Genomic DNA, 26,167 nt, shown 5'->3' with positions numbered 1-26,167 from the left:
TGTTGATTCTGTCCTCCATAAATCAATCTTGTGGTCTACTTGACACTAGGAGTTCAGAGTCTGCTAAGAATTGTTTCACACAGGCTCTTATTATAACTGTCTAATAGCAAGGTCATAAGTCTTTCTGTAGCTTCTTGCATCAGGCCTGTTCAACAAATGCTGTCCCACAGTAAAAAATGAAATCCCCAGCTGACTCAGTAAAACTGCTGCTAGAAGCTTGTCCCATTAGCTGCTCAGCCTGAGTTTGCTACTACTAAAGATGCTTTCTTGCTCCCTTCTGCAGGACCATGGAAGCTGGGTGCTTAAATTGCATTCAGAAGTTTGATTCATTCAAATTGTCTATTCCTGCTTTGCAGGAGGTCTAAACTGATGCTGGGAAAACTAAATTAGAACACTTAGCTCATGTTCAGAACAAATCTTACAACTCCTGTAATGCAAATGGCTAAAAAAAATAAATCCATTAGAAAGTTACTGCTTCAGACTAGCCTTTAGTACTGGAGACAGACCTGTAACTGTCAGCCTGATATATCACTGAATAAATAGAGTGGGTTCTTGCTTACTTTTAATATCATTTGATTGGTATGGTTAAGGGATTGAAAACAACTCATTGAAAGGTAGTTGGTATCCAGCTTGAAATATAGGTCTTATGGTGCTTCATAGAGAATCACTGGGGATTTTTTGGACTTTTTTTTGGCTGTGCAGCAACATGTAATTTAGTACCCAGAGATACCATTGGAACTAAAAAAAAAAAAAAAAAATTTACTGTCTTGGTGCTTGAATGAAGGAATAGAATATGTTTACCAGCATTTGAGTTAAGCATCTAAATGACCATATGCTGGTCAAGCTAAAATTAACAGGCCTACTATGCTGGAGTTTTGAAATAGCTATGGGGATGATCACGAAGAGCTAATTAGCAGGACAAGTTACAAGTTTGCCAAAGATGCTTGCTGATCTGCTAGCTTAGTTTAAATAGCTGTTTACTCTGATTTAGTCTCTGTCTTAAAGAATCATGAACTGTAGTGTTGTATATAGCATCATTTGAAGCAGGTATGATGAAACAATACAATATCACAAGTGTTTGTGTCTTGCATTCTTGCTTAAGAAATGAGTTTAATGCAACTGGGTGTACCAAGCTAGACTGAGGATGCATCAGATTTAAGTTCCTCTAAACGAACTAGAGGATTCCTAGAGATTAAGGGTTGAATAGGGAAAAAAATTGCTGGTCCTATTCCACACCCTTCCCCCCTCCCTGCCACAAAAAGGGAGGAGGAGAAAAATATTAAAAGTAAGTTTTGTTTTTTTTTTACTTATCCATGGTAGTTTGGAATATCCTTATATTAGATTATTTTAAGCTTGCATCCAGATACTTAATTCTTCACTGCTAAACAGCAGGTTATTTACGAGTAACTTCTGTCCTGTGACTGTGTCTAACACATAATACCTTAAATCTGGATTACAGCAAACTACTGAATAGGAATGCCCTTCTAAGAGCTAGCTTGTGGTTTGGGTTTTGGTGACAGAGTAAAAGCCGGAAGAGTTTTAGGCGCCTTCCAAACAACAAAAAATTGTGTGTTGTTCTTTTATATTGGCTGGGGGAGGAAGAAAAAGGAATCTTGGGACTTTATTCCTTCAATACTCCAAATGAGGATTCCAAAGATGTTAGATGCTGAACTTGTTCTTGTAAACAGCTCTGCTTTAGAAACTATTTGTTCCTTACATGAGTCACTGCTATGATAGCTTTTTACTAGGCAGTTAACTGTTCTCTAATTAAATAGAAAATGTCTTTCCCATCTTTAAAAGGTACTAGTAAATAAAAATGGTTTGTTTTTAATTTTGAAACTACTTTACACTATTTCCCAGTCTCCACGCAGGAAAAAGTGGAATTTTCTGAAAAGTGGACTTTAGAGCACTTACCGTAAGTCAGTTTTGGCCAGTAACTGACATTCTTCAGTAAGCACTGCTTTTTGTTTGTTCTCTTGGTAATAAATAACAAAAGGGACAAATAAAGAAATTACAAATTCAGTCATGGCAGTTCTTGTCTATTCAGCTACAAAATGAGAAGCATGCATGTTATGCTGCAGCTTATATCCATACTATGCAATTTAGAGGTGGCTGCCTCACTTTTGGGGGAAAGCAGAAGGTAAGTGTCCTTGATCTTTTGCAGATGTCTATACTCTTTTGTTTCTTTAACACAGAGCATAAACCTCCAATGCAGACATTTCTACTGGTAGCTTGAGCAGGTAGCCAATAAAAAAGGAAACTACTTCCTGCTGTATTTCAAGGAGTCAAATAGAAATGGTTTATCCATTTATTTTGGATGTATGTGAAACAACAAAGGTGACTGATAGCTGTTGAAGCCATGTTCTTGCAGGGAGGGAGAAGCTCAGGCAACTGTTTTCTATTGCATGCTATGTATGGAATTATAATTAATCTCAATCTGTTTCTTTCTGAAGATGCACAATTTTATGCTGACAGTACTTCTATTTAAAGTCTCCTAGACCACCTATTTCTAATTCTTTGGAAATATAGCCTTTGTTTTTTCACTGTAAGTATCACTGGAAGGAGAACTAAAGGCTTAGTCCCTACAAAACTATCATGTGAAAACAAACAGAAATAGAGCTGCCTAGTATATATGTAATTTATGAGAATGGTCAGTACTAAACGGTGAAAGAATGTGAGTCTCATAACAGATACATGTACGTAAAGAATAAATTGGGATCCATCTGCTTTAAGACTTAAATTGCAGTATGTGAAGCATTTTGTGGTGACATGCGAATACGAGCTGAACAACCAAGTATTGCCTCTTGTGAACGTGTCTAGGCCTGAGGGTGGCTGCTGCTATTATCGCTTGAAATACCTGAACAGACTTTGAAGAGCAGCCTTCAAAACTATAAGGATTGCTGCTTCCCCTCTCTTTTTATGTTTTGATGGTGGCTATTATTTTGTCATTCAGATCCAATTACAGCATAGGTTTGATATATTCAGTTAGAAACAGTCCAGCTAGAAGATATGATTATTACAGGTAGTTTATAGCAGGCAATGTGGGCCAGCAGCTTGACTTGACATCATACCAAAGAGTGTGCAGCTTCAGGATGGTGCTAGCAACTACAGCTGGCAAAATTGTGCCCTCATGTGATGCTATCATGTCTCCAAATTGAAGAAAGCCACGTCTTCTCTCTTGGTCAGTGCTAATTGTCAAACCAAGACTTTTTTCTTGAGTCATCAGTTTTGTAACTGATGAACTGAACAGGTCTGTATTTTGAAGTATGGATCAACAACAAATCACCAAAGCTGCATGGCCTGAGGGCGTGCAGAGTGTATTGTGCAATCCAAGACAATGTGCAAGCAATTTTGTGTACTGATTGTGAAATTACTTTCCTTTCTGAAGAGCACTCTTCGGTCCCTCAGACCTCCCCAATAATGGATAGCAGAGAAGTTATTTCAATTTCCATGTTTGTCTCTGAAGTTCTTGCTCCCAACTGTCGCCTTCAGTGACATTCTTCAGTAGCTGAACTGTTTTTACATCCTCTCACATTTAAATTGTGTGACAATATTCCCTGTTTCAGCACAGTTTTTCAGTAACCCTTTCTCCCCAGGTTTAATGTGGAGGTGACAAGCCTGCCAATTTTCCAAATATCTTTGTTTTTTCTAAACAATGTTGTTGAATAAAATGATCTTTCCATATGTGTCCCTTTGCATTTCCAGATCAATCTGGATAGCGGATGCATTGTTGGTGTTTCAGAGTTCAGGAAACTCATTTGCAATGAGCTTTTTCTGATATCTTTTTTTAATTCTCTAACCTCAAGTAAATCCAAAATCTTAAAGCTGGATCTGCAGCAAATTATATGAACCTTGTACGCTAACCTAGAGGAGGCCTGGGGTGCATGTACATCACTCAATGTTCTTGCAGCAGTTGCTCAGTTGGGATTGCTGAAAACCTGTGCCACCTGAAAGTCAGCTCAAAGACTACCGTCAGCTCAGGTCTGCAGACAGTTGATGGCAAGACTTCCATTTGCATTTAAAAGTTCAACTCAGCCTTTCCTGCCTGGGGTTTTTATTTTAGACTCAAAATAATTATTTATAGGAACCTTTGGGAGACTCTTTGGGATTTGGACTAGCTTGAGTCTGATCGCTTCTTTAGGCACTTCTAGACACTGCTCTTCATGGTTCGTTGTTACTGCCTGCAAGGGCTTTTGGCTGTATTTTTAAGGTAATAATTTACAAGTTCAGGAATACATTTCAATGTAAACTTGTACAGTACCTAAATACCTGATAATTGCTAGGAATAAGATATCCATCTGCCTTTAGAAATCCTATTAGGTGCCTCAATATATCCTTAACGTTTAGGGTCTAAGGGTTCCCACTCCTACTATCTTCAAGGACAACCTGTCAGTCTTCAACCCAAGATGTCAGAATAGATGTTGTTGCTCAGAGGTTTACAGTCCTACATTAGTAAAGAGATAGAAAGGTCATATATGCAGCCATCTTTGCAGATACAGGAAAGAACAAGCTGATTCTTATCCATTTGCCAGACCAGTAGATTTTCATTTCTTCCTTCTGTTGATGTTACTGTCATGCTGAGTGGTGGAAAAATATTTAATAGAATACTTTACAGCAACTTTTCAAAGCATTGCCTGCTTATTAGGAAGTTCCAGTGAATTGTAGTATTGCTGAAGTATTTGCAAGATGAGCTAATTACAGATAAAGGAATTGTTTTTAAAGAGGCTGGAAGGCTGCATCAAACTTCAAATACATGACAACATTCCAGAATTTCATAGAACTGTAGAATACATTGAAAAGTCTAGGTTGGAAGGGACCTCTGGAGATCTTGTACAATGTTCTGTTCAAAGCAGAGCCTTAGATTAGGTTTTCTAGGGGTCCTGTCAATCAGTCTCGAGTATTTCGTGAGGGACATTCTACCATTTCCCTGGGTAACCCACTCCAATGTTTAATTGTTTTCATGGTAAAAATTTATTTTTTTATATTCAGATGGCATTTCCCCTGAAGCAACTTCTGCATGGTGCCTTCATCTTCTATTTAACTACCTTCTAGGACTTAGCCTTTTCTGTAGAAGTTTTGCAGAGGTGCAGTATGCTTCTTTCTTTTTCTTTCTTATTTTTGGGTTATGAGCCTTAATATAACATAGGGTAAGCGTGACTGCAGTGCAACTTCAGATGGAATTATAATTTCAAAAATCTGTATCTGTTCCCAGGCTGAAGTATCATTCTGATGTATGTAAGCATGCCTGCTTACTCTATATTTGAAATACACCCACCTTGCAGACTGGTTTGGGATCTGTAAACTTGAAGAGCACCGAAGAAAGCCAGCTGGTCCCTAAGTTGGTGTATGAAAGTAGAAGAAAAGGCTCAGATTAAAAGTACAATGATTAATCTAATCACAGCCTTTCTGGGTCAGAGCAGAGAGACAGCCGATTCGTTACTCTGTTCCTGATAGGGATCAGTAAAGGACGCTCAGGGAGATGTGCAAGAACAAGGCAGGTATTCAATGCCATCTCCCAGGCTCCCAGTACTTTCAGCTGCCAACCAGTGGGTTATTAATTTAGGTGTTCAGAGTCCACCAGAGAATTTGTGAAAGAGACTTCTGTGTAAAATGGAATTTTCACAAGGTTGGATCTGCATCCTGTACTAGGTACCCCAATTCATGGTACCAGGCACACAGCAAAGCTTGACAGTTCCCTACCAGCTAAGAGTTCGGGAGGTCCCTATTGTATGGAGAGAATTCTTAATTCTTTATCTCATTTCTACTGTCTGTAGATATCAGGCATATTTGTGCTTTTTGCTGTTTCCTTTTTTTAGAATCCCACCTGTTAAAAGCAACATCCTCAGCCAAGGATCCATTTACTGCAGGCCCTAACATGAGGTCAGGAGACTTCTGCAAAAAGAGTTTAGGGGCAGCAGGCAAGACAGTGGGAGTGCATGATACAGATACTTTCAGCAGCAGCTGTGGTGCATGTTTGCTGCTGGTGTGTGTGACAGTGGAAAGTCTGAGGCATCAGAGCCAGCTGGGGTCAGCTGAATGTATAAAAGGTTTCACAACAACCCTGTGATCCCTGAGCAGTTTAAGATTCAATAGCTGGAAAGAGACATAGGTTGATTTAGTGTTTCAATAACAACTTACAACGTATGTAATCTAAGCAAACAATAAATGACACCAGAAAGCTGAACCAACTGGTATATCTTCCTTGTCCAAATTGCAGATTTCTCAGTCTTGTGGAATCAGGTTGCATACGTCAGGTACTCCTGACATATTTGTATGAGGGAAGGGGGGCAAAGAGTGGAGGGCAGGGCCCTCCTGCAATGAAAGCCCATACACCCCACATTGCGGGAGCTGCAGATCTGCCAACGAGCTGGGCTGAACAAAGATGGTCATGTTGCAGAGCAGAAGCAATAGCATTAACCCAAAGAGGTGCAGAGGAAGAATTGCTTCACGGTGGATGAATACTCAGCATGTAAGGCCAAATAGGAATAAATTACAGAGAGCAAACTAGGCAAGTTAGACGTCAATGCTCCTCCATTCCTCTGCTTTCCAGCATTGTTACCTGCAAAGGTAAGGTCATCGGTAAACTATTGGCCTTGGTTTTTTAAATTAACAAGTCCTCCTATAGCGCATCAGTTTTTAATGTCTAACTGTGGGTGCTTTAAAGAAATTTGCTTTCTACAAAGTGATAGCCTTTCACTTACTGAGAGCCAGAAGTTTCATGGTATTTTAAACTGGGCACCCAAATGAAGAGTCACTCTAGAAAATATAGGCCTAACTGGCAAAGTATTCAACTTGGCAAGCTGAACAATACTTAGATAGCTAAACACTTGTCTGTTTTTTCCAACTATATAAGTTAGCCTATTGGCAAATAATACCTTTATTTATGAGCCTTCTTTCAACTCAGGAAAGCATTTAAACTTTCATCTAGGCTTAAGGGCAACCCCATTAAAGTTAATAAGCTAAAAAATCACAGAGACATGTATTGAAGTGCTATGTCTATTTGAGATGTGCTGCTGTGCCTTTGTCTTCAGCTTCAAGTATGGGGAACACAGGCATTGTCTGAATAGGGGAACTGCAAATGTTCTCTGTTTATTATTGTTTGATTCTCTTCAATAACGTGACCAACCAGAAGAGCATGAGTATGCACAAAGATCTAAAAAAGTGAAAAAGAGCTGGCTTACTAAGTTTTTCTTAATGTAATTTTAAATGACCGAAGAGTTTAAGGTTAGGCAGCTGTTTATACATCTAAGTACCAAGTACTGCTATGAAAGTGAAGCTAAAAAAAGCTTGAAGATACTTCCAAAATATTGGTCTATGGAAACTCACATGTCATTTTAGTGTACTGCCCAGGACTGTACTGGAATGTTTTGTTTGACAGCTCTTCAGAAAAAGCTTTCCACAGGGGAACAAGGGAACTGAATGCTCCATCTCCGATAGATTGTAAACTGAGCAGCTGGAGTGTGTGGGGGCCCTGCGACCCATGCACCTACCAAAGGGTAAGCTATAGTCGGAAGTCTTTGTTCCAAAGCCACAACAAAAGGGATATTATCTCTCTGCCTTTTGGTTATAGGAAAATATCAGATTGCAACTCTTAATATTGTATGTTTATGGTTTGATGAAACCCATCATCATTTCAGATCTGAAGCCATAAGAGTAAGAGAAGACTACATCCAGATGTACAAAAGTGGTCAAGCGTTCTCATTCAAAATGTTTTGTTGATACAAATTATATGTTTTGGCCATGTGGATGTTTTTATTAAGAACATTACTTTTCAACACATTTTCCCTTTTTAAATAAAAAGCAATTTTTTGGCAAAAGCAGATATTTGTTTTCTTAGGGGAGTTCTTATGAGATTTCAAAAAAATAAAATATTTGAAAGCATACAAAATATATATGATGCATTTCCTCCCTGGATTGAAAATAATGAGAACAGTGAAATAAACTAAATAGCAAAAAATAAGCATTTCTATGTACTTGCTAAGACATTATTATTAATTCAATGTTCCTCTACACGTTTTATACACCATGAGCTGTGCCTATGGATTTTCAACCACAAATTTTACCAAAGATGCTTCATTTTGAGAATTTTTAAGTTCAGCTGGAAATCTTTCAGTTCTGGTAGTTCTCTTTCTTTTCTCTCTAAGCAATGTTAATAGTGATATTTATGCTTCAAGTTTCGCTCTAGACGTATTGAAAGATTTGGACAGTTTGGTGGAACACCATGCCTGGAGACCTTAGGAGATACACAAAGCTGTAAAACCAGCCAAGTTTGTCCTGAAGAACCAGAAGCAGACTGTGGTACTGACTTTCAGTGCAATTCTGGTAGGTTTTGGTTTTGTGCCATAGCGAGTTACGCAATAACTCAGGAAACCATGTTTTTCTTACTTCTGTAAAGAAGTTAAATCAGTTTCCATTGAAGAGAAAATACATACACAAAAAGAGATATGCTTCAGTGCTTTTCTAGTTGGGGATGATTTCCTGAAGCAGTGCCTTATTGCTAGGGTTAAACCAAGTCCCCAGTGTGTAGACAAGTGGGTTGCAAAGCCACAACGCCAAAACCACAGCATGAACAATGCTTCAGAAGGGGTGCATTCCTCATCTCCCATTATAATTTGTGTCTAGTTTAAATTCTTCTCCTGTAATTCCTACTCCATGGTTAAAAGCTGAACACACTGAGTGTCCTTTCTTCTAGCATAACTGCTCCATCTGCTAGAGAATCACTATGTTTTATGAAAAATCACTGGGAAAAACTAGGACTGAAGGAATTTTAACAAAATGGATAGGGAGGTTTACTGACTAAGGTGGTATGATAGATGCCAGCTGAAGACCAGAATGCCTCTAGATCCAAAGTAAGATGTAAATTTGTAAAGTGATACATGCATGGCATATGAATGAATGTAATGTTTAAGATTCAACATAAATCAAAATAAAACAGGAAATGTTAATGGTAATAAAAATAGTCAAAATAGAAAAGGAAAGAATTTTTGATCCCAAGACGTTCTCAGTGTTCTCTTTATCTAAAATACTGTGAAATGTAAGTAGAGAAAGCAAAATTAGAAAGTATGTGTTCAACTACTACTTCACAGGCACTGTGTGGCACTTAGAGGTAAGGCAGTTAATTTCAACACATGTTGTTTCATTATGCTAGGGCTGAATTTACCCTGCATCTTTAAACCCTGTAGAAAAAAAATCAGTCATTGTAAAACACGTGATATGCAACCTCAGGAGAATTACTAATTCACTGTTGCTTTAGAACGCAAATCATTATAGTTTTGAACACTACAGTGTCCAAATAATATAGTTCAAATAACAACAATTTAAACACTTTAGAAATAATTCTTTGTTAATATTGAATTAATATTTTCCTGTATTCTCTTAATACATATTTGGGAAAAAACCAACCATTAATATTCAAAGATTAATACAGAAACAATCACAGAAAGTAACGACTTTCTGCAAATGACAGCAGTTCTCCTGTCACTTACTTTTCTTGGCCATCCTAGTAAACTCATAAGTAAATATAGTAGTATGTTGTTTTTTTTCATTTGAAGGAGGCAGGGTGTAGGACTCAAATTCCTTGTGACAATAATAGAAATACACAAAGAGGAAGATCTCAATGAAGAGTAGCTGGGGGTGTCATTTAAAGTCCATCTTGGAATAAAAATGCATTTGTTCAATGTTTTATTCTTTGATTAGGTCGATGTATAAAACGACGACTTGTGTGTAATGTAGATAATGACTGTGGAGACTTTTCTGATGAAGATAACTGTGAATCCGACCCACGATCACCATGCCGTAACCATGATATTGATGTGTCTGAAGTTGGCAGGACTGCAGGGCAAGGGTATGTAATGAAGGAAAAAGTACTGTTGGGGCTGTGAAGAGTCTAAGACTGTCTCCAAAGCCAGCTGAAAACACTGGGGCACACTGACATTCCCAGAAGTGGAACCTGAATTGTGTTCATATTTGTATTCAGAAATGCTATGTAGCTTTCGGAAGAACAGCTAACTACTGTTTTATTTTATATACTTGGGAAGGATGAAATATTTATATAGACAGTGTAAATCAATCATTATGTTAATACACAGAATCATATATAGAAGTTATATGAATATACTTACAATACTTACTATTTAAATGTAAAGCTTACAGATATATAGATATGTTTCGTTACAAATCAGTCATTCCTAATTACTTTACTAACATGCATGTCTAAAAGGGAGAAAATGTATCTTATTTACTTATACAATGGGGTGCCTTACTGCAAGAACACTCAGCCTGCAGCTTTTTTCCTGTATTGCATTCTTCACTTCCCACATCTTTGTTGTTTACAGGAGTTTTCCCCATTAATCTAAGTCAAAAATTAATCTTTCTATTCTCAGACCCTGCTGGATTTCTTTCTTTTCAAATAAATAAAAAAAAAAAAGTGTGACATACTGTTTATCTACAAATCGAGTTAGAAGGTAACTACCCAAACGGGAAGAAATTAAAATAAAAGTATACTACAGCGCCACCTTGTGTTTAAATGAAAAGGATGCATCCTTTTCATTTAATTTTGATAGTAGTGTTACTGCACAAGAGCAAAAATGCTGCCCTTGTAGCATGGGGAAATGAGTCAAGTAGTTAGGAATTTTTAGAAGCAGCTCCTTTATTATTTCTGTTATAATGCATTACCAAAAATCTTCCATGAGAACATGTTGTAGAGATGTGCAGTAGTGATGCTGGCAACTTCGATGAATTGATAACCACTTTCTACACTCAGATAAGTATATGGACATGTATCAGACATAAATATTGGAAATACTGAAAAGATCCAAATCTATGAAACAGATGTAGAAAGGCAAAAAAACCCCGATATAGACTCTCCAAGGAGCAGTTATTTTTGGAAGTATATCTCTTGTACATTGGTACATAGATGCATAGAGCTGTACAGCTGATATGCCCACTTCCCTGGATTTGTAGAGGTTCAGATTTCCTCTCCTCTGCTCCAGGGAATTCTATTACTCTACTAGGTCACACTCTGGGAGAAAAGACAAATCTAGGAGTAGCTGTATATCCTTTCTGCAGATTTGATGGATCTTGTATACACTTGATACCAAAGTTCCTACCAGCAAACAAACTACTATAAGTTATGAAAAAAAAAACAAAACAAAAAAACAAATTAAAAGTAGCTGTTGAGATGTCACTTTTAAATCTATAAGGATGCTTCCTCACAAATACATTGGTCAAGAAGAAATGGTTTTTACCTCCTTTTATTCTTAAGATTCTCACTGTGTTTGATGTTTAACATCTATCTTCTATTTGTTTATTTCTCATGCATTGCCCTTAAAGTGCTTTACAAAAGATGTACTGTTATCTCTATTACACAGATGAGAGGACCACAAGAGATGAGACAAGCTGCTGTGGATGAAGCAAGATTCAGTTCCACAGCTGCAGTTTCCATCTCTTACAGAATCGGATTTTTCCAGTCACAATACCATTGTCTAGAGGCTATGGGTGCTAACACCTCCTTTTTTGAAGTGTAACCTCTTCTGTATTTCTCTTGTAGAATCAATGTTTTAGGGATGCAACCAATGGCCAGCCCATTTGACAATGATTTTTTCAATGGTCTTTGTGAAAGGGTGCGCGATGGAAACACACGGACATACTACCGCAAGCCATGGAACGTGGGTGTTCTCACTTATGATGTAAGTCTAAGTCCTTCTGTGCAAACTAGGATGTGTTTAATTGAATAAAGAATCTTGACATCCTCTTGGAAGACTCAGCATATCTCTTGAGTCAGGCAGCAGCAGCTTTTTAGCATCAAGCTTTTGATAAAGTCCAAAGGGAAGCAGGTTATGTTATCATTTGCTTTAGCAGTTAAGCTCAGTTGCGCCAGATAAATTCCCACGTTCGTTGCTGCACCTGTGCCTAGTAAATGAAACTATCTTTCTGGAATGTTTACAATATGAGCGGATGAGATGAACAGGAGATGTACAGAAACGAATATGATCCCTATCTTTTACTGGGTAGAGCAGCAATCAAGCTACTTTTTCAAGGAGACACAAAAGACACTGATAGAAAGGCAGGAATAATATTATGATACTCTGTTCCTGCTTGGGTTTTCTAATCAGTGATTACTTTCTCTGTACCACTGAAAAAATACCTAATAGGCTTTTGAGATTCAGACTATGACTTCCAGTGAGGTTTGAACTCCAAAAATGTTGATGATCTTAGAAACATCAATGTCAGATGCATTTCAGAAATGAAAGCACTATTTTGCTTACCAAATGCTTTACCTATCACTGTAATTAGGAACTTCATAGAACAATGACAATTTGAACCAGATCCTGCCCAAAATGAGTAAATCTGACCCAGACATCATTGCTCATATTTGATTTTAATGCATAACCATTCTCAGTTACTAAAACTCTATGTTCTGCTAAAGTATACAAAAATAAACTACACTGAACTAGGTAATCTGAATTAGCTATTGTCCGCTATAAGAAAAGAAAGCAAAATCATAATTCTGATTCATTTCAGATGTCAAGACCTATTAGCAAATCTTGCCTGCGTTCTAGGAAGGAGCTGGAGACTACTACTCCTTACATGTAAAGGAACTGTTGACACACATAAATTACTTTGATAGTGTTACATGCTGAGATTTAACACTCACTGAAATATTGTCACTGCAGTTTTCTGTTTAGTTTTGAACCACTGAGCTGATCCAGATGAGGTGGTTTGTGGAGGGGGTTGTATTTCCATTTGTTTTCTTTTAAAAGAAAAAAGAGCTGTAAGAAAATATATTGCTAAGCTATGTAAAACATACAACTTTAAAGTGCTAGATTTTTCTATTACTGCTTGTTTTGTTTTTTTCATATAACCTTTTCATTATCTTTTCTAAGACAAAAGCAGACAAAACCTTCACATCTGTGTTGTACCATGATCGCGTAAAAATGTTACGAGAGGTTTACATAGAAAAACAAAAACACTTTAATGCTGACCTGTCTGTGAAATACACACCTACTGAGGGAAGTAACAAACATGCTTCAGAAGGAAATTTCACATATCACTATAGCAAGAATTCAAGTTTAAGTTCTATCCTGAAAAGCTCCACAGAAAGGGTAAGTTTAATCAAGCTAAAGGGTTTGAAGTAACTATTTTACAAACAGTAAAATTTATACAGTGTTACAATAACGCAATATTAATCTTTCCAAGTATTCTAGTTGCCTGCTGCTTTTCTGTCATTTATTCACAAAAATGAAATACTGGCAATACTAGGGTTAAGATTTCAGATGTGGCCAAATGGTAACCAAATGTAGCCTCATTTTCCCACTCTTTACCCTTGACTAGCAACCACCCTCATCTTCAACAGGGGCTTGATGTTAGAAAGAGCCGAAGATCTCCGATTTCATCTCAGTTAGAGAGCAGCTCTGATCTAGTGTAGTGTGGGCAAATTAGGTCAAGTCCTGAGATAAAAATATTGCCACTGAGTAGGCCTATATAGGTAAACACAAAATAGACATGTAGAATAACTGAAAGGTCAGATCTCAGCCATTCAGGTATGTCTGTATTAATAAACTAGCCTGGGCTAAAAGGCACTGTCACACAATAATCCATAGTTTTACTAGCACAGTGCCATGATTTTGGTCTGTACCAACTCTTGTGCTCTCATAAGCAATGCCCATCCTGTGGTCCTCTGCAGCATGTTTGAAAGGAATGTTCCCAGTAGGCAGTCTGGAGAAAGCAAACCTATTTTGGGGTTGCATACAAGCCATACCACTCTACTTGCCCTTTCAGACAAAGGCCCTACCCCATTTTATTTACTAGTAAAGAAGTAGCCTTAGCATCTACTGAGGTCAAAGAGAGACAGAAACCACAAAAAGTGATACTAGACATGCTAGACACTATGGCCTAATCCAGCAGCTGGGTGCTAGTTCCAACCAGCGGAATTAACTGACCAGTTCATATACCCTTTCCCACCATATACGCCAAAGTCTGTGGTCGCAACATGCCATCATGTACAAGGTACATCAACTCCATAGTGCTGAAATGCACCACATGCAAAGAAGAATATATCTGCCTCTACTAATTCAATCTTTCAAATTTCTTGTCCGCCTTGTTGTCTAGGACCCCTTCAGAGCTCTGGAGATCAAATGGATAAAAGGGAAAACTAAGATAACTTTTATAACTGATTAATTAAAATAATGCTGTAGAGAAAGGTCTGTACTATAAAGAGAAATTGACATACAGCACTGACTTTGTATTGGTATGAGTTTTCTTGGGATGGAAATGGACCGTTTAAATCTCAAAGCATTCATCTCTACAGACCAAGTAGAACAAGTTACAGAACAAGTTCTGTAACTCAGGGTATATTACAGACTGCTCATAGGCTTGTGATAGGAATTTTGGCCTCAAATTCTTGCTTGGAGATCAGTTCAGAAAATGAGTTGTGACTTGTCACCAGCAGAGGTCTATGACCCTAAACTCGCGTTGCTGCAGATTAGTGGAGTGGCAGTCCCTGGTCGAGAACCCTCCAGGGCTCACCTGCAAGTAAAAGCCAGGAGCAGCCCAGAGACACCAGGAGAGTAAGGGATTTTGTACATGCTGGATGGCAGGAATATTTGCACCTACAAAAATTTCCTCACAGATATTTAGATGCCTGAAGATTTCTGCCAGTCCTAAACAGCATCTGAGTTGGCCGTTTAAGATCCTTTAAATGGTGCCAGCTAATGTGGTGGTCAGTTGCTAAATCCCTTTTACATACCTCCTGTTAGGCATTACAGTACTTAGGGGACTTTCTTAACTGTAGATAGTAATGGGGTTTGGAAGGCATGTGTTTCCTTAGAGTCTTAAGTGCAACTATTTCACAAGACGTTATGTGTTACAGGCATCAGCTAGGTCCTAGTTCAGATTATGATATAAAACCATCCACAGTGTAATTTATGAAAATATTAATCATTAAGCCTAGAGTTAGAATGTATGTATGGGTCAAATGCCTCAAAGGGATTTTTCCTGATTAATTTTCATTTTATGATGTTATTTGGGGTTTTTTGTTTTTAATTGGAGCTGTGCCCTTCCTTCTGACAGTCTGAGAATAACAGAGAAGTGATCCAAAAAAAGAGAGAACTTAGTTCTGCTCTGCTTATAAACAAAGACAAAACTCCAGCTGACCTCAGTGGGCAGCTTCTGTTGTCTGGTGAGCTATATGCAATTACTTTTCAATGTTATGGAAGTCAGAAAGGCACTTTCAGTAGATATAGTACTTAAAGAGAAGACCTTGCTGTCAAATAGATCACAAAGGACTTGCTGTAATTAGTAAGGGAAGAGTTCTGCAAAACTGGAAGAACTGAAATTATCTAAATTTCTTGCTGCTTCCTCAGTTTAAATTTGAGAACTTTTAATTTGAATTAAGCACGCTTGTCCCTGTTCCAAAATGCTAGATTGAATACCATGTTTAAAAGCGCTGCAGTTTCTTTATAAGTAAAATAGAACAGATTTTCCTGCTGTGCTGCATACCAGAATGGCACTCTCATCTGTTTTCTTCTCCCTGCATTCAGAACCAAACCTTTCTGCATGTAAAAGGAAAGATTCAGCTGGGAAGATTCCAAATGCGAAGTCGTGATGTCCGTCTCACAGATAGTTTCCTTGATGATCTAAACTTCCTGCCTGCTGAATATGATAAGGGAGAATATTTTAAATTCCTAGAAGATTATGGAACTCACTATGCAGTTTCTGGAACTGTAGGAGGAAAATATGAACTTGTGTACGTGCTGGATAATTACGCTATGTCTCAAATAGGTATGCATTCTGTCAACCTTGATATGGTATGCAGATTATCACCAAGTCTCCAGTCATGAAAAGAGGTGCATATGAACCACTACTGAGAACAGCACAGTTCAGTGTGTGCTGCTTGTGGCACACTGGTGACATTACACAATTACATGAGTTCAACAAAGATGAGAGTCAGTCTTTGTAACTTCCAGAATTATTTGAAGTCTGTATTTTATGTCTGTCGCTGAGAAAAAAAAATCTTAAACAAATCTCTTCAAAATATTAGCAATACTAATTGGTGTGACCTGATTCACAAGAGATCCCCAATGCCTAGAAAATCTGCCTAAACCTTAAATCCAGTTTGCTCATTGGTACCCTCTTGTGGCACAATCACTCCAAAAGTATGGTGGTGGCAAAAAAATAAGGAATAAATTGAAGAACTTCCTAGAAATCACATGGTGCACTTGAGTGTGTTGAAACTGTTTTTATACACTTTGATATTCACACTGGAATTTTCTTTGCCCTGGATAAGACAGGAAAGTAGCAATTTATTCCTCCCTCATATGCAGTTCAGATATATGTGGGTTTGTGAAGGATTAAAGTGATCATTCTGGAATAAAGTTAGAAAAGACAATTCTCAGGCTGATTTTGGAGTTCAGAAATAAGTACCTGCTGCATGCAGCACCAACAACAATATTACTATCAGATGTTCAGACTATGCAAAGGGACATGGGGCGAAGATGTCACTTACATATACCAGTAGTACTCTGCTCAGAACCTGGAGATTGTAGTGCTGGATTTTTTTTTTTAAGTGCCAATCTTAAGCAAATTCTTTCTGAACACAAAAGTGAAGTTCCAGATGATATGTTTGAGTTTAATAAACAGAAAGAAGGTGTTGGAGGCAGCAGAGGACAGAGGAGGATTGGAACTTATGGGAACAGAGTACTGGTAAGAGATTAGTGTCATTAATTAACTTCATGAGGAAAAGGAGTGGAGAAACGTGTTTGAGGTTGGGAGAGATTGAGAGGATTGACTAATTTAGCACATAGAAAGAGTAAATGATAAGCAGCTGAGAAAGACAAAATTCCAACAGAATATATGGAAAGAGTGGTCCCTTGGGGGACATCTGCTTTCAGATAGATCAAGAGAAACAGAAATCAGTTTTTTGAGGGCTTTGGTATTTTCCTAAACACTGTAGATCTCACCTGCCTCTGTGCAGACACTTCAAATACAATCATCTTCACATTCATTTCATGGAAGAGGAAAAAGCAGAAGAGAAATCGGAAGAAGAAAGCCATAAATATTTCTAATAGCCCTGAAATTTATTCTCCAAGAATAATCATATCCCATTATTTATGGTCATTCAATCCGTCTAATAGCCTAATTATTTCCACTTCCAGGTATCACTGTAGAAGATGTGAAAAGATGCCTCGGCTATCACTTAGATGCCAATATTGCATATAAAGACTTAAATGCCAATGTTAATATTGATGGTGGTAAATGTGAAAAGATTAAAGTGAAGGAGAACTGTAAGTATATCCTTATTTTAAATTATATCTTTTGCTTAAGGAAAGATGATACCAATTGCTTCTCCTTTTATAATCAATACAGTCACTGCTCTTAGGGAAAGGGCAAACCTGGTAAACCAGTAGCAGTGAGGCTACCGTACTGCCATGCTCCCAGGTTCCTGCAAGCCAGGCTGAACATGTGTTCCCAGTAGGCACACATACAAACGCACTTAGATAACACATACATACATACACACATGGCTGGCCACACAAATCAATACAGACAGAAGCACAGCACTCAGGCAAACATAAACAGCACCAATGGCTTCATCCTGTTCTCCTCTCCATTTGATCAGTGTGAAAGGCTGTCAGTGGGAAATATCACAGAATCACAGAACAGCTGAGGTTGGAAGGGTCCTCTGGAGGCCATCTTGTCCAGCCCCCCTGCTCAAGCAGGGTCATCTAGAACAGATGTTCTCCGCAGGCAGCACAACTCTCAGGTATTTCAGTCACTCCTCAGTATACATATTTAGCTGACCTTAGACATTCAATTGAAGCAGCAACTGGGTCCTTAGTCTCCCCTGTTGCTGACACCTGGATATACAACACCCTAAGGGCCACAGCTCCATTCCCATTGCTGGTACAGACCCCCTGATGCATATCAACACACACATCCCCACACACACTATGGATGCTTCCAGTAACTGGCCTTAGGTGCTCAGTTTACCCAGCAATTGCCCTTGGATCCTGTTGTCTCCAGTTGTCTCACACAGAAACACACTCACATGCAAACAGGTCTCAGTCAACCCCAGGACTTTAGGGTCTCTCCAGTACTTAGCATAGAACCCCTGGTCACTCCAGTAGCCACCCCCTCCAGTTGTCTCACTCTAGAGACACATACACATCTAGGCCCGACTAACAGCCACTTTAATACTTACCCTATTCACCTGCTAGTCTGGCTTGATATTTGCTAGTGATCACACACTGACATAGGTATTCTCACTCACTCCAGTTACAGGCAGCACAAACACCAGGTCCCTATCAGCCACTATCCAACTCTAGTTGCTGGCACACAGATCTCCATACACATGCATGCAAAAAAGAGTCCTCTCACCCAGGAAAATAGTTAGAAATGGAATCTAACAGTAAGCCAGGACAGACTGCAAAGATCAAGGACAGTATATTGCAGACAAGGTCACTGATCAGCCACCTTTATGTAATCAGCCCTCTTTTTTGCCTTTATCCCTCTATTTTCCCACGCTTGTTCCTCCCAAAGCCACTGTGATACTGCCTTACCTCTTCAATGGCACTCCCCTAAATATGCTCTAAGTATTTAAGTTTGTGCAACCCCAAAATGCCTTTTTTTTGCATCCAGAGAGCCTTTCCATTGACTCATCTTGCTGTTGACTCATCCTCAGACCCATCCTGTAGGGCTAATGACTCTGCCTGGACAGGCCTGGGAGGAGTCAAGGCAGGGGCTCCCTTCTCTGATGAGGCTACTTGTGTTACCCTGCCTGTCATTGTTCCTCTCTGCTCCTTTGTGTGTCTGGAGATGAGTCTTTTATCACATGACCTAAAAATTGCAAAAGGCAAGGAGATTTACTACTGAGCACAGAAGAGGGAATTATTTTCAGTGCTCTGTTCTTGTGTTTCATTTAGGAAGCAGAAGCTCCTACTATTCCAATTTCTGCCCTTTTCGGGTTCCGCTCAGGTGATACTGTAGCATTACTCATATTATCTTTGGCCTGTTATCAAATGGCTATGATCTCCATAATGTCTCTCATTTTGCCCTACCCTTTCTTTTCCTTTCAGGTATAAGGTTTTCTAATTTAATTGCAAAATAGAAGATTTCCTCCCACGTAAGAGGTATGAGCAAAGAAAGACTGTATTCCACCACAACCAGTGAATGAAGGGTTCTTCTCTCTACGGTCATTTTATACAGATGGACTGGTTGCCCTAAAAGGACAACAGTTATTCAAGATGCATGGGTGTTACACTTTCTTCTTCATCCTCTCTTCTTTCTTTCTTTCTGCAGCAGAACTTCAGGATGACGCTATCATTGATGATGTCATTTCCTTGGTTGATGGAGGGAAGATTGACTTTTCAGTTAAAATAAAAGAAATGTTACTGCGAGGATCCAAAATGGTTGATGTACAGGATTACATACAGTGGGCTAAGTCTTTGGTTGATGCTCCAGTAGTGATACAGCAACGGGTAAGTACAACTTCTCTAAAGCTGTGGCTCTTAGAGTTTGAAATCTTTTTTTCTAAGATGGAGGTGAGACTCCAAGTTTATCATGAACTTTCAGCTAGTTTCTTCATCTTGATAGTTTCTTCAGATGCTTACTCTAGTGATGGGTATATCAAAAAGATTCAGAACTTCAGGAAAGTCTGTTATGCATGGGCTTTTTTCTTCTACAGCCTTCTCCAATACATACACTTGTTCCAGTTAAGATGAGAAATGCATATTTAAAGAAACAAAATTTGGAAAGAGCAATTGAAGACTACATTACCGAATACAGTGTGTGCAAATGTGAACCCTGCAAAAATGGAGGCACACTTGTGCTGGTAGATGGAGTCTGTACATGCATGTGCTCAAGCTACTTTAAGGGAATTGCTTGTCAGATTCCCAAATCTACATTAATTAAAGGTTAGTAAATACTCCAGACAGACTAAAATGAGCATATTTGTTATTGTGAACAATATCCTGACAAAATGAGCCTTCATAAGGATAGAAGGATGTCACAATACTCCTTTATACCTACTGCTGTCAAATCTCATGGGCATATGGTGTGGAAGTTAGTGCAAGTTACTGGATTCTTTCCATAAAGAGGGCACTCTAAATTAGAGTTCATTGTCCCACAGATATTATTGTGTCTTGGCATGATACCCCAAGTTCATTTAAGTAAACAGGAGCATTACTGAAGAATCGTGCAGTAATGGTAAGCTAATTTCAGGCAAAAGCAATCTCACCACACCATAAGCTATTTTGTCTTTAGTTTCTTGCAAAAGTACCATGTTTGCTAACACATGATCGCATTTCATAATTACTGTGCTACCTTAATATTAGATTGGTCCACAAAGGGGAAGAGGGAGATGAACGTAGTTCCACAACTGATGATGTAAAAATTTATAATGCAGTAAATTCATTCCCTGTGGCCAGATTTTTAAAGCACAGGTGCCCAAAATGGGCCTTAGAACTTGATATTCAGGCAGCTTCCTAGGGTGACAAAAATGTTGAAATCTCTGGGCTCTTAAGCAGTGCCACTGACAAGGGCATTTTCAAAAGCCAAATCTGTGCAACAAGATGTATGCTGGAGGGTGCGATGATCTGCAGAGTCACCATAACTGAGAATGTAAGAATTGAATCATGGTCTACCTTTTCCACCCTCAAAAGTACCAAGTAAAAAGCTCTGATTAATCCTTCTGTCACTGCACAGAAGACAGAGAGATGTTGGACTAATACTAGTATGATGCCTTAATACTAGTTGTCACTGATGGAGGCTGGAGCTGTTGGAGTGCCTGGTCCACCTGCATCAATGGAGAAAGTACTCGAATGCGCCAGTGTAATAATCCTACACCAGAACCTGGTGGTAGACCATGCCAGGGAGAAAGCATTGAAAAACGGTCTTGTGGAGGAGCAAAATAGTTATGCTGCTCAAAAACAGGTAAGCAGCCTCTCTACTAATGTGTTACTGCTGCTTAGAATAAATGGTCAGCCGATATTTGGGGCATTTCAGAGACACAGTTGAAGAAGTCTAGGCAAGTCCATTTACATGTTTCATTTAAATCTGTGACTTCATATAGCTTTTAAAAACAGCGACCTTGTAGCTCAAATTTGTGAATGTTTAGATTTGTATTTTAGGGTCCTGACAAGTAATGTTATATCACAGAACTTTAAGAGTAAAATGGAGTTCTGGATAAGAACAGACTAAAAATCCAGCTTTTAAATCCAGATTTCATCTCCAGTCAGACTCTCCATCAAAAAACTTATGTCTTAGGGAGAGGGAAAGAGACGTATTTTCCAGAAACAAAATATAAAGACAGTTTGGGAGTCCGAATTCTATCATTTGGTAAGCAGAATTCTTAAATCCAACAAAGCTACTGTTACAGCAGTTCTGAAACTTTTAGCTTGGAAAAAAACAGATTAAGAAAATGTTTAGCTACATGGTTTTTAATTATTTTTAATATAATACTGCAAAGCAAAAAAAAACCAAACCAAAACAAAACAAAAAAAAACAAACCACTGGATTTTGAGGACGGATGCTCTGGTCCATAAAATGGCAAGGTGTTCTCAACTTTCTTCACCTGCTGAGAACAAGAAGCTTGCATGCAACTTGGATGTGACAGTAAGAGTTTTCAGGCCAAGGAGGAAGTGTTTGGGTTTTATGCTTAACATGTTACCATAAATTCCTCCTCTTCTGGGAGGCCACAAGAAAAGAGGTGGCAAGATAGGGAAAAGATTTAGAATGTTTCCCCACTGAAACACCATGATGGTAAGTGTCGCAATGACCTCTACCTGCACCAAAAATATGTATCAGAAGATTTCTTCTATGCCTGCCCTCTCTTGGCTTCAGTAGAGTTCAGCTACATCTAATATTCTACTTGTGAAGCACCTGAAGAAAGCATGGCCAGCAATATATAACAGCACTCCTGGGCCATCTAGCCCTACATCAGAGAATTACAAACTGCTTCCCACAGCACCGCATCTCCAGGCTATGAAAGCTGCTTATTCCATAAGTTCTTCCACAGATGGAAGAGAGAAATTGAGAGAACAATATGATACAGAGCTGGAAAATTGAGAGTAATATGAGGAAGACAAGTATAAGAAGTAGGGGAAATTAAATAAAGCCAGCAAGTGGCAGATTCAAAACAGACTGATGACTGGTCCATCACACAGTGGGCATATCAAAAGTAAATATGCATTTTAAAAACCTCAAAACCTCAACACAAACTAATTGAAGGTTCTCAAACACGTAGACAATCATGCTTGCTCAAGAAATCTCTGAAGCATAAATTCTGACAGGATGGGAAAGCATTCTGTGGAAGTATTTCTATGTGTTTCCCTACTCCTGGACATTGCCTAGGTCAGTGCTATTACCTTCTTGTTCAAAACAGGGTATCAAGTTAGCCTTTGCTTGATCCAGTGAATTTGGTCTTATTTTAAAAAATCTCATCAGCAGCTTAATTTTATTCCTTCACTATACCATTGACATGTTTCTATTCAACCATGACAGCAAATATCATGGTGATTATTCATGATATATACATATTCAGATATGTTTCCTCCGGTATGGCAGCTCTTTTAAAAAAATTAACCAAACTTTGGCTCCTGATATATCAGACATGCTGCATACTCACTCTTCCAGCAGAATTCAGATACTTAAGTCTTCTGAAAATCACAGTATGTGTTTTGATTCATTCTTCATTAGGATTATTTTACATTAGTCATATTTGAGGCATAGTGAAATCATGTTCTTGGTGAGCCATGAAAGTACTGTTTCACTTAAATTTTGACCAATATATACATTGTAGCTACTATCTTCTATCACTTCTTTATTATTTTTTCTTCTTTTTTAGAAAACAATAATGGATTCCAAACCAATTCTACAAATCACAGTTTCTGCTGGCCAGCCAGCTACCCAAGAGCAATGGAATGCCTTGATTTAAAAGCACCTGCAGCTTAAATGATTGCTAATCAAAACAAAGTAATACACTAATAAACATCTTAACAGAGATAAGCTGATGCAGTGGGTATGGTCCATCTTTTATTTGTCTGTGGCTGTCATTAGGGCATGAATTATCTGTCTTTGTTAGTCAATGGCATAATGGTGTTCCCTTGTCAGTGGTTTTTTTCATAATTCTTTGTGGTATGTTTTCAAACTGATTTTCAAGAATTCAAATCCAGCATGAGTATCGGAATAATGTATATAACATCAGCTGATTGATGGTATATTGTTAGTAAAGAACCTGGGAGAGTCATTATCTTCAGCAAAATGCCCTTGTGGATTTATTTCCAACCCCACATCTTACATCTAATTCATGCCCTGAATCACCAATATGTTTATGAAGACGTGCAGCTTTACTAGAGTTATCACTCTTGTGCCTCCAAACATTTGCTGAATAGCCTGACATTGTATCTTGTCTATGTCAATGTGTTAAAGATTTTTATATGAAATTAGAGGCACATTACAAAGGGATATAAGAGTTGTTATACCACCATCCACATTTTTAGCAAAACTTCCAAAGGAAACAAGGCTGACTCAGTTGTCCTGTCATTGCACCTACCTGTCAGTCTTCCTCAGTGACTTTTTAAGCTAGTGGATGATTACCAGAAAATTTGTTTGGGTGGGAAGGAAGGATAGTTCTCAAAGAAGTTTCATTAAAAACTTTGAGAAGACAAAAAGAAATTAATGTTCCTGTTGAGGAAAAGGTATTAATGTTAATTTAGCTATTCTACTAAACATCAGAAGATCTACATGGAAGTAAGATGCAAGTAAACAGATTTCTTTTAAAAAGTTAAGAACAAAGGTATATGAGGGCTGAGTGGTTTGGAAACACAGGAATGGTAAAAGCCATCAGATCAATGACATCAGTCGCTTGCATACTTGCAGTCCAGGTCTGGAAAAGTTCCCTGGAACCTTCTGTACCTGCCTCCTGCCCACCACAAGTGACCCTGAAGACTTTTAGTACCAAAGACCAAACATCACAAAAGAAAGCAGGAGAGAGAACTGTTCCCCAGGCCCCTATGGTAGGAGAGCATTCAAAAAGTGAAAGTGTGCTAATGACCAAAGAAAGTGAATCAAACCCTGTGCTACAAAGGCAGACCAAGAAAGGCCTTTCACTGGTTCCTGCCACCATGAACAGTTCCCTTCACACCACAGAAGTGGAAATAGGTTTCCATTAATTAATAGGCTTCCACTAATTAATGTTCCCAAGGGCAAGCACAGGATTTTCTCAATGGACAGAGCACACATGGACCTATCATCCCTGCAGTCTTCCTGGGACATTTCAGAAAGCCTCCAACCTAACACTTATGTACTTTGCTGCACTGTGCACCTGGAATAAAGCTGCTCTTGGTGGAAGATCTGATGTTACTGCCTCACGGTGGGAACAGCAGGAATCTTCATCAAGGGCAGAGCTATCAGATATCAGGAAATCCCTAGCAGACAGAGCAATTCCTCAAGAGCTGCACATGCAAAGATTCCAGTTGCTTGTTTTTGTTTTTTTTTTTTTAAAAAAAAGAGGATAGGCCTAGGGAAACCTGCCATAGTCTGAGATTTAACCCTCAGTGTCACCAGACATGCTGACCCAGCATCTTTCCAGTACAGTTAGTATTCTCCAGCTGACAAACAGATTTTTTTTCTTAACATCAGAATCGTCCCTGTCCTGTCATTAAGTCTCTTTCATAAATTGCATGTGTAGCACATGGATGTCTTACTGATCTCCTTCCTCCTGTATCCTCTTTGGAAGACCATTATTGAATATCAATTAATATAAATTAATATAAAATTTTGTCTAATTCCCACTTTAAATGTACTCACAATCTATTTATAACCATTTCATTTCAATCCTTTATTTTTTAGTATCGATAATTATTCTTCCTTGATACTTACAGACCTTGTCATAGCCTCTTTCATCTCCACTTTCTTAAGTTAGACAAGTCAAGCTCTTTTAGTGTCCTTTCAGAAGCCAGGAAGTCATTCTACTCATACTAGAAGACTTCACCTGTACCTCTGTCAGTTTAAATTCATGGTCACTCAACATAGTTGACTAGAACTGCACGCAATACTCTAAATGAGCTCTCATCAGTGTTCTGCACAAATTCTTTTCCTGCATCTCCTAAAAATCATATGCCTGATGTGCATTCAAATCATATATGCTTTTCGCATGTACACATGATGTTAGTGACTCATACTTAACTGTCTCCCTGGCTCAAAGCAAAAAGTCATGTTCTTAGCCCTAAGTATATCACTTTATTATTAAACTTTGGTTGACTTCCATCACTCCAATACACAAAATTCTTATTCTTCCTGTGTAATGACCTGATTCTGCCCAGTATTAGAAGACCATTCAGTTTAGTACATCTTCAGATAACATCAATATAGGCCCAGGTCTTGAACCAGACTCCTGACCCAAGTAATGAGCAGGATCAGTCCCATGACCTATGCCTGCAGAACACTGCTAGTAATCTCAGTTAAACTCAGGAATTGCCCTTCCACTTCTAAACTGATGTTGCTGTAGCCAGCTCCTTACCTATCTTGCAGTCTTTCTCACAGGTCACATCCTCTCCCCATTCTCATCACTTAAGATTCAACAAAGGGCATTACATGAAATACTCTGCTTAAATGTGGATAGATCAAGTTAACTGTATTACCTTTGTCTAAAATGCCAGTTAAACTTTGTAAAACAGATATTAAGTTATTCAGATGTAATCCACCTTTAATGAAACCTACCTTAAATGTAGCGACATATACTTAATATTTTCTCTTTCAATTTGTTTTTTGAAGTCTGTTCTTAGAGTTGCAGAATGTTGTGCTCAAGTAAATAGGCCTGTAGCTGCCCTAGTAATTTTCTGTTTTTTAGAAAATAGGTAATATGTTTGCTAATTGCCACTATAGGTATCTGTAGTGGTATTTGCTATTACCTATATAATAGATAATACTGATATATTGCATTGATAGTTTAATTGAAAACCAGTGGTTTGGGACTTACAGCAATGCACCAAACCTTTCAGTGCTCTAGTCCTGAGATTATGGGGAAACGCTGATTTCATTGCAGAATGCAGTTTAAATCTTGCTTGTGACACAGATATGGTATTGTCTGATACTTTACTATAATTTTTATTTGTCCCCAACTGCTTCATACAGAGAAGCTTGCTTATTGAAAACGCAACTGATTTTTTAT

The 26,167-nt window shown here is 38.4% G+C and overlaps 1 protein-coding gene across 2 annotated transcripts; it reads left to right on the top strand.

The window, feature by feature from the left end:
- The first annotated feature begins 127 nt into the window (after positions 1-127).
- On the top strand, positions 128-22,965 carry C9 (complement C9). Of its 2 annotated transcripts, XM_087759798.1 has the most exons (12): positions 128-2,140; positions 7,379-7,496; positions 8,175-8,322; positions 9,697-9,844; positions 11,549-11,687; positions 12,885-13,103; positions 15,540-15,780; positions 17,154-17,282; positions 19,297-19,475; positions 19,682-19,910; positions 20,749-20,928; positions 22,841-22,965. In XM_087759798.1, the coding sequence occupies exons 1-11, from the start codon at positions 2,055-2,057 to the stop codon at positions 20,907-20,909; spliced, it is 1,797 nt and encodes a 598-aa protein (XP_087615924.1). In that variant the 5' UTR covers positions 128-2,054; the 3' UTR covers positions 20,910-20,928; positions 22,841-22,965. The 2 variants fall into 2 exon arrangements, with proteins under 2 accessions (XP_087615924.1, XP_087615925.1); XM_087759799.1 differs by lacking the exon at positions 22,841-22,965 and having other exon boundaries at positions 20,701-20,823.
- Positions 22,966-26,167: the final 3,202 nt, after the last annotated feature.

The sequence above is a fragment of the Nipponia nippon genome, unplaced genomic scaffold, assembly GCF_047370975.1.
Source record: "Nipponia nippon isolate SJK-2023a ecotype South Korea unplaced genomic scaffold, ASM4737097v1 scaffold_20, whole genome shotgun sequence".
NCBI classification, from domain to species: domain Eukaryota; kingdom Metazoa; phylum Chordata; class Aves; order Pelecaniformes; family Threskiornithidae; genus Nipponia; species Nipponia nippon.
The sequence above is the reverse complement of the archived record's forward strand: the minus strand, read 5'-3'. Positions and strand labels throughout refer to the sequence as shown.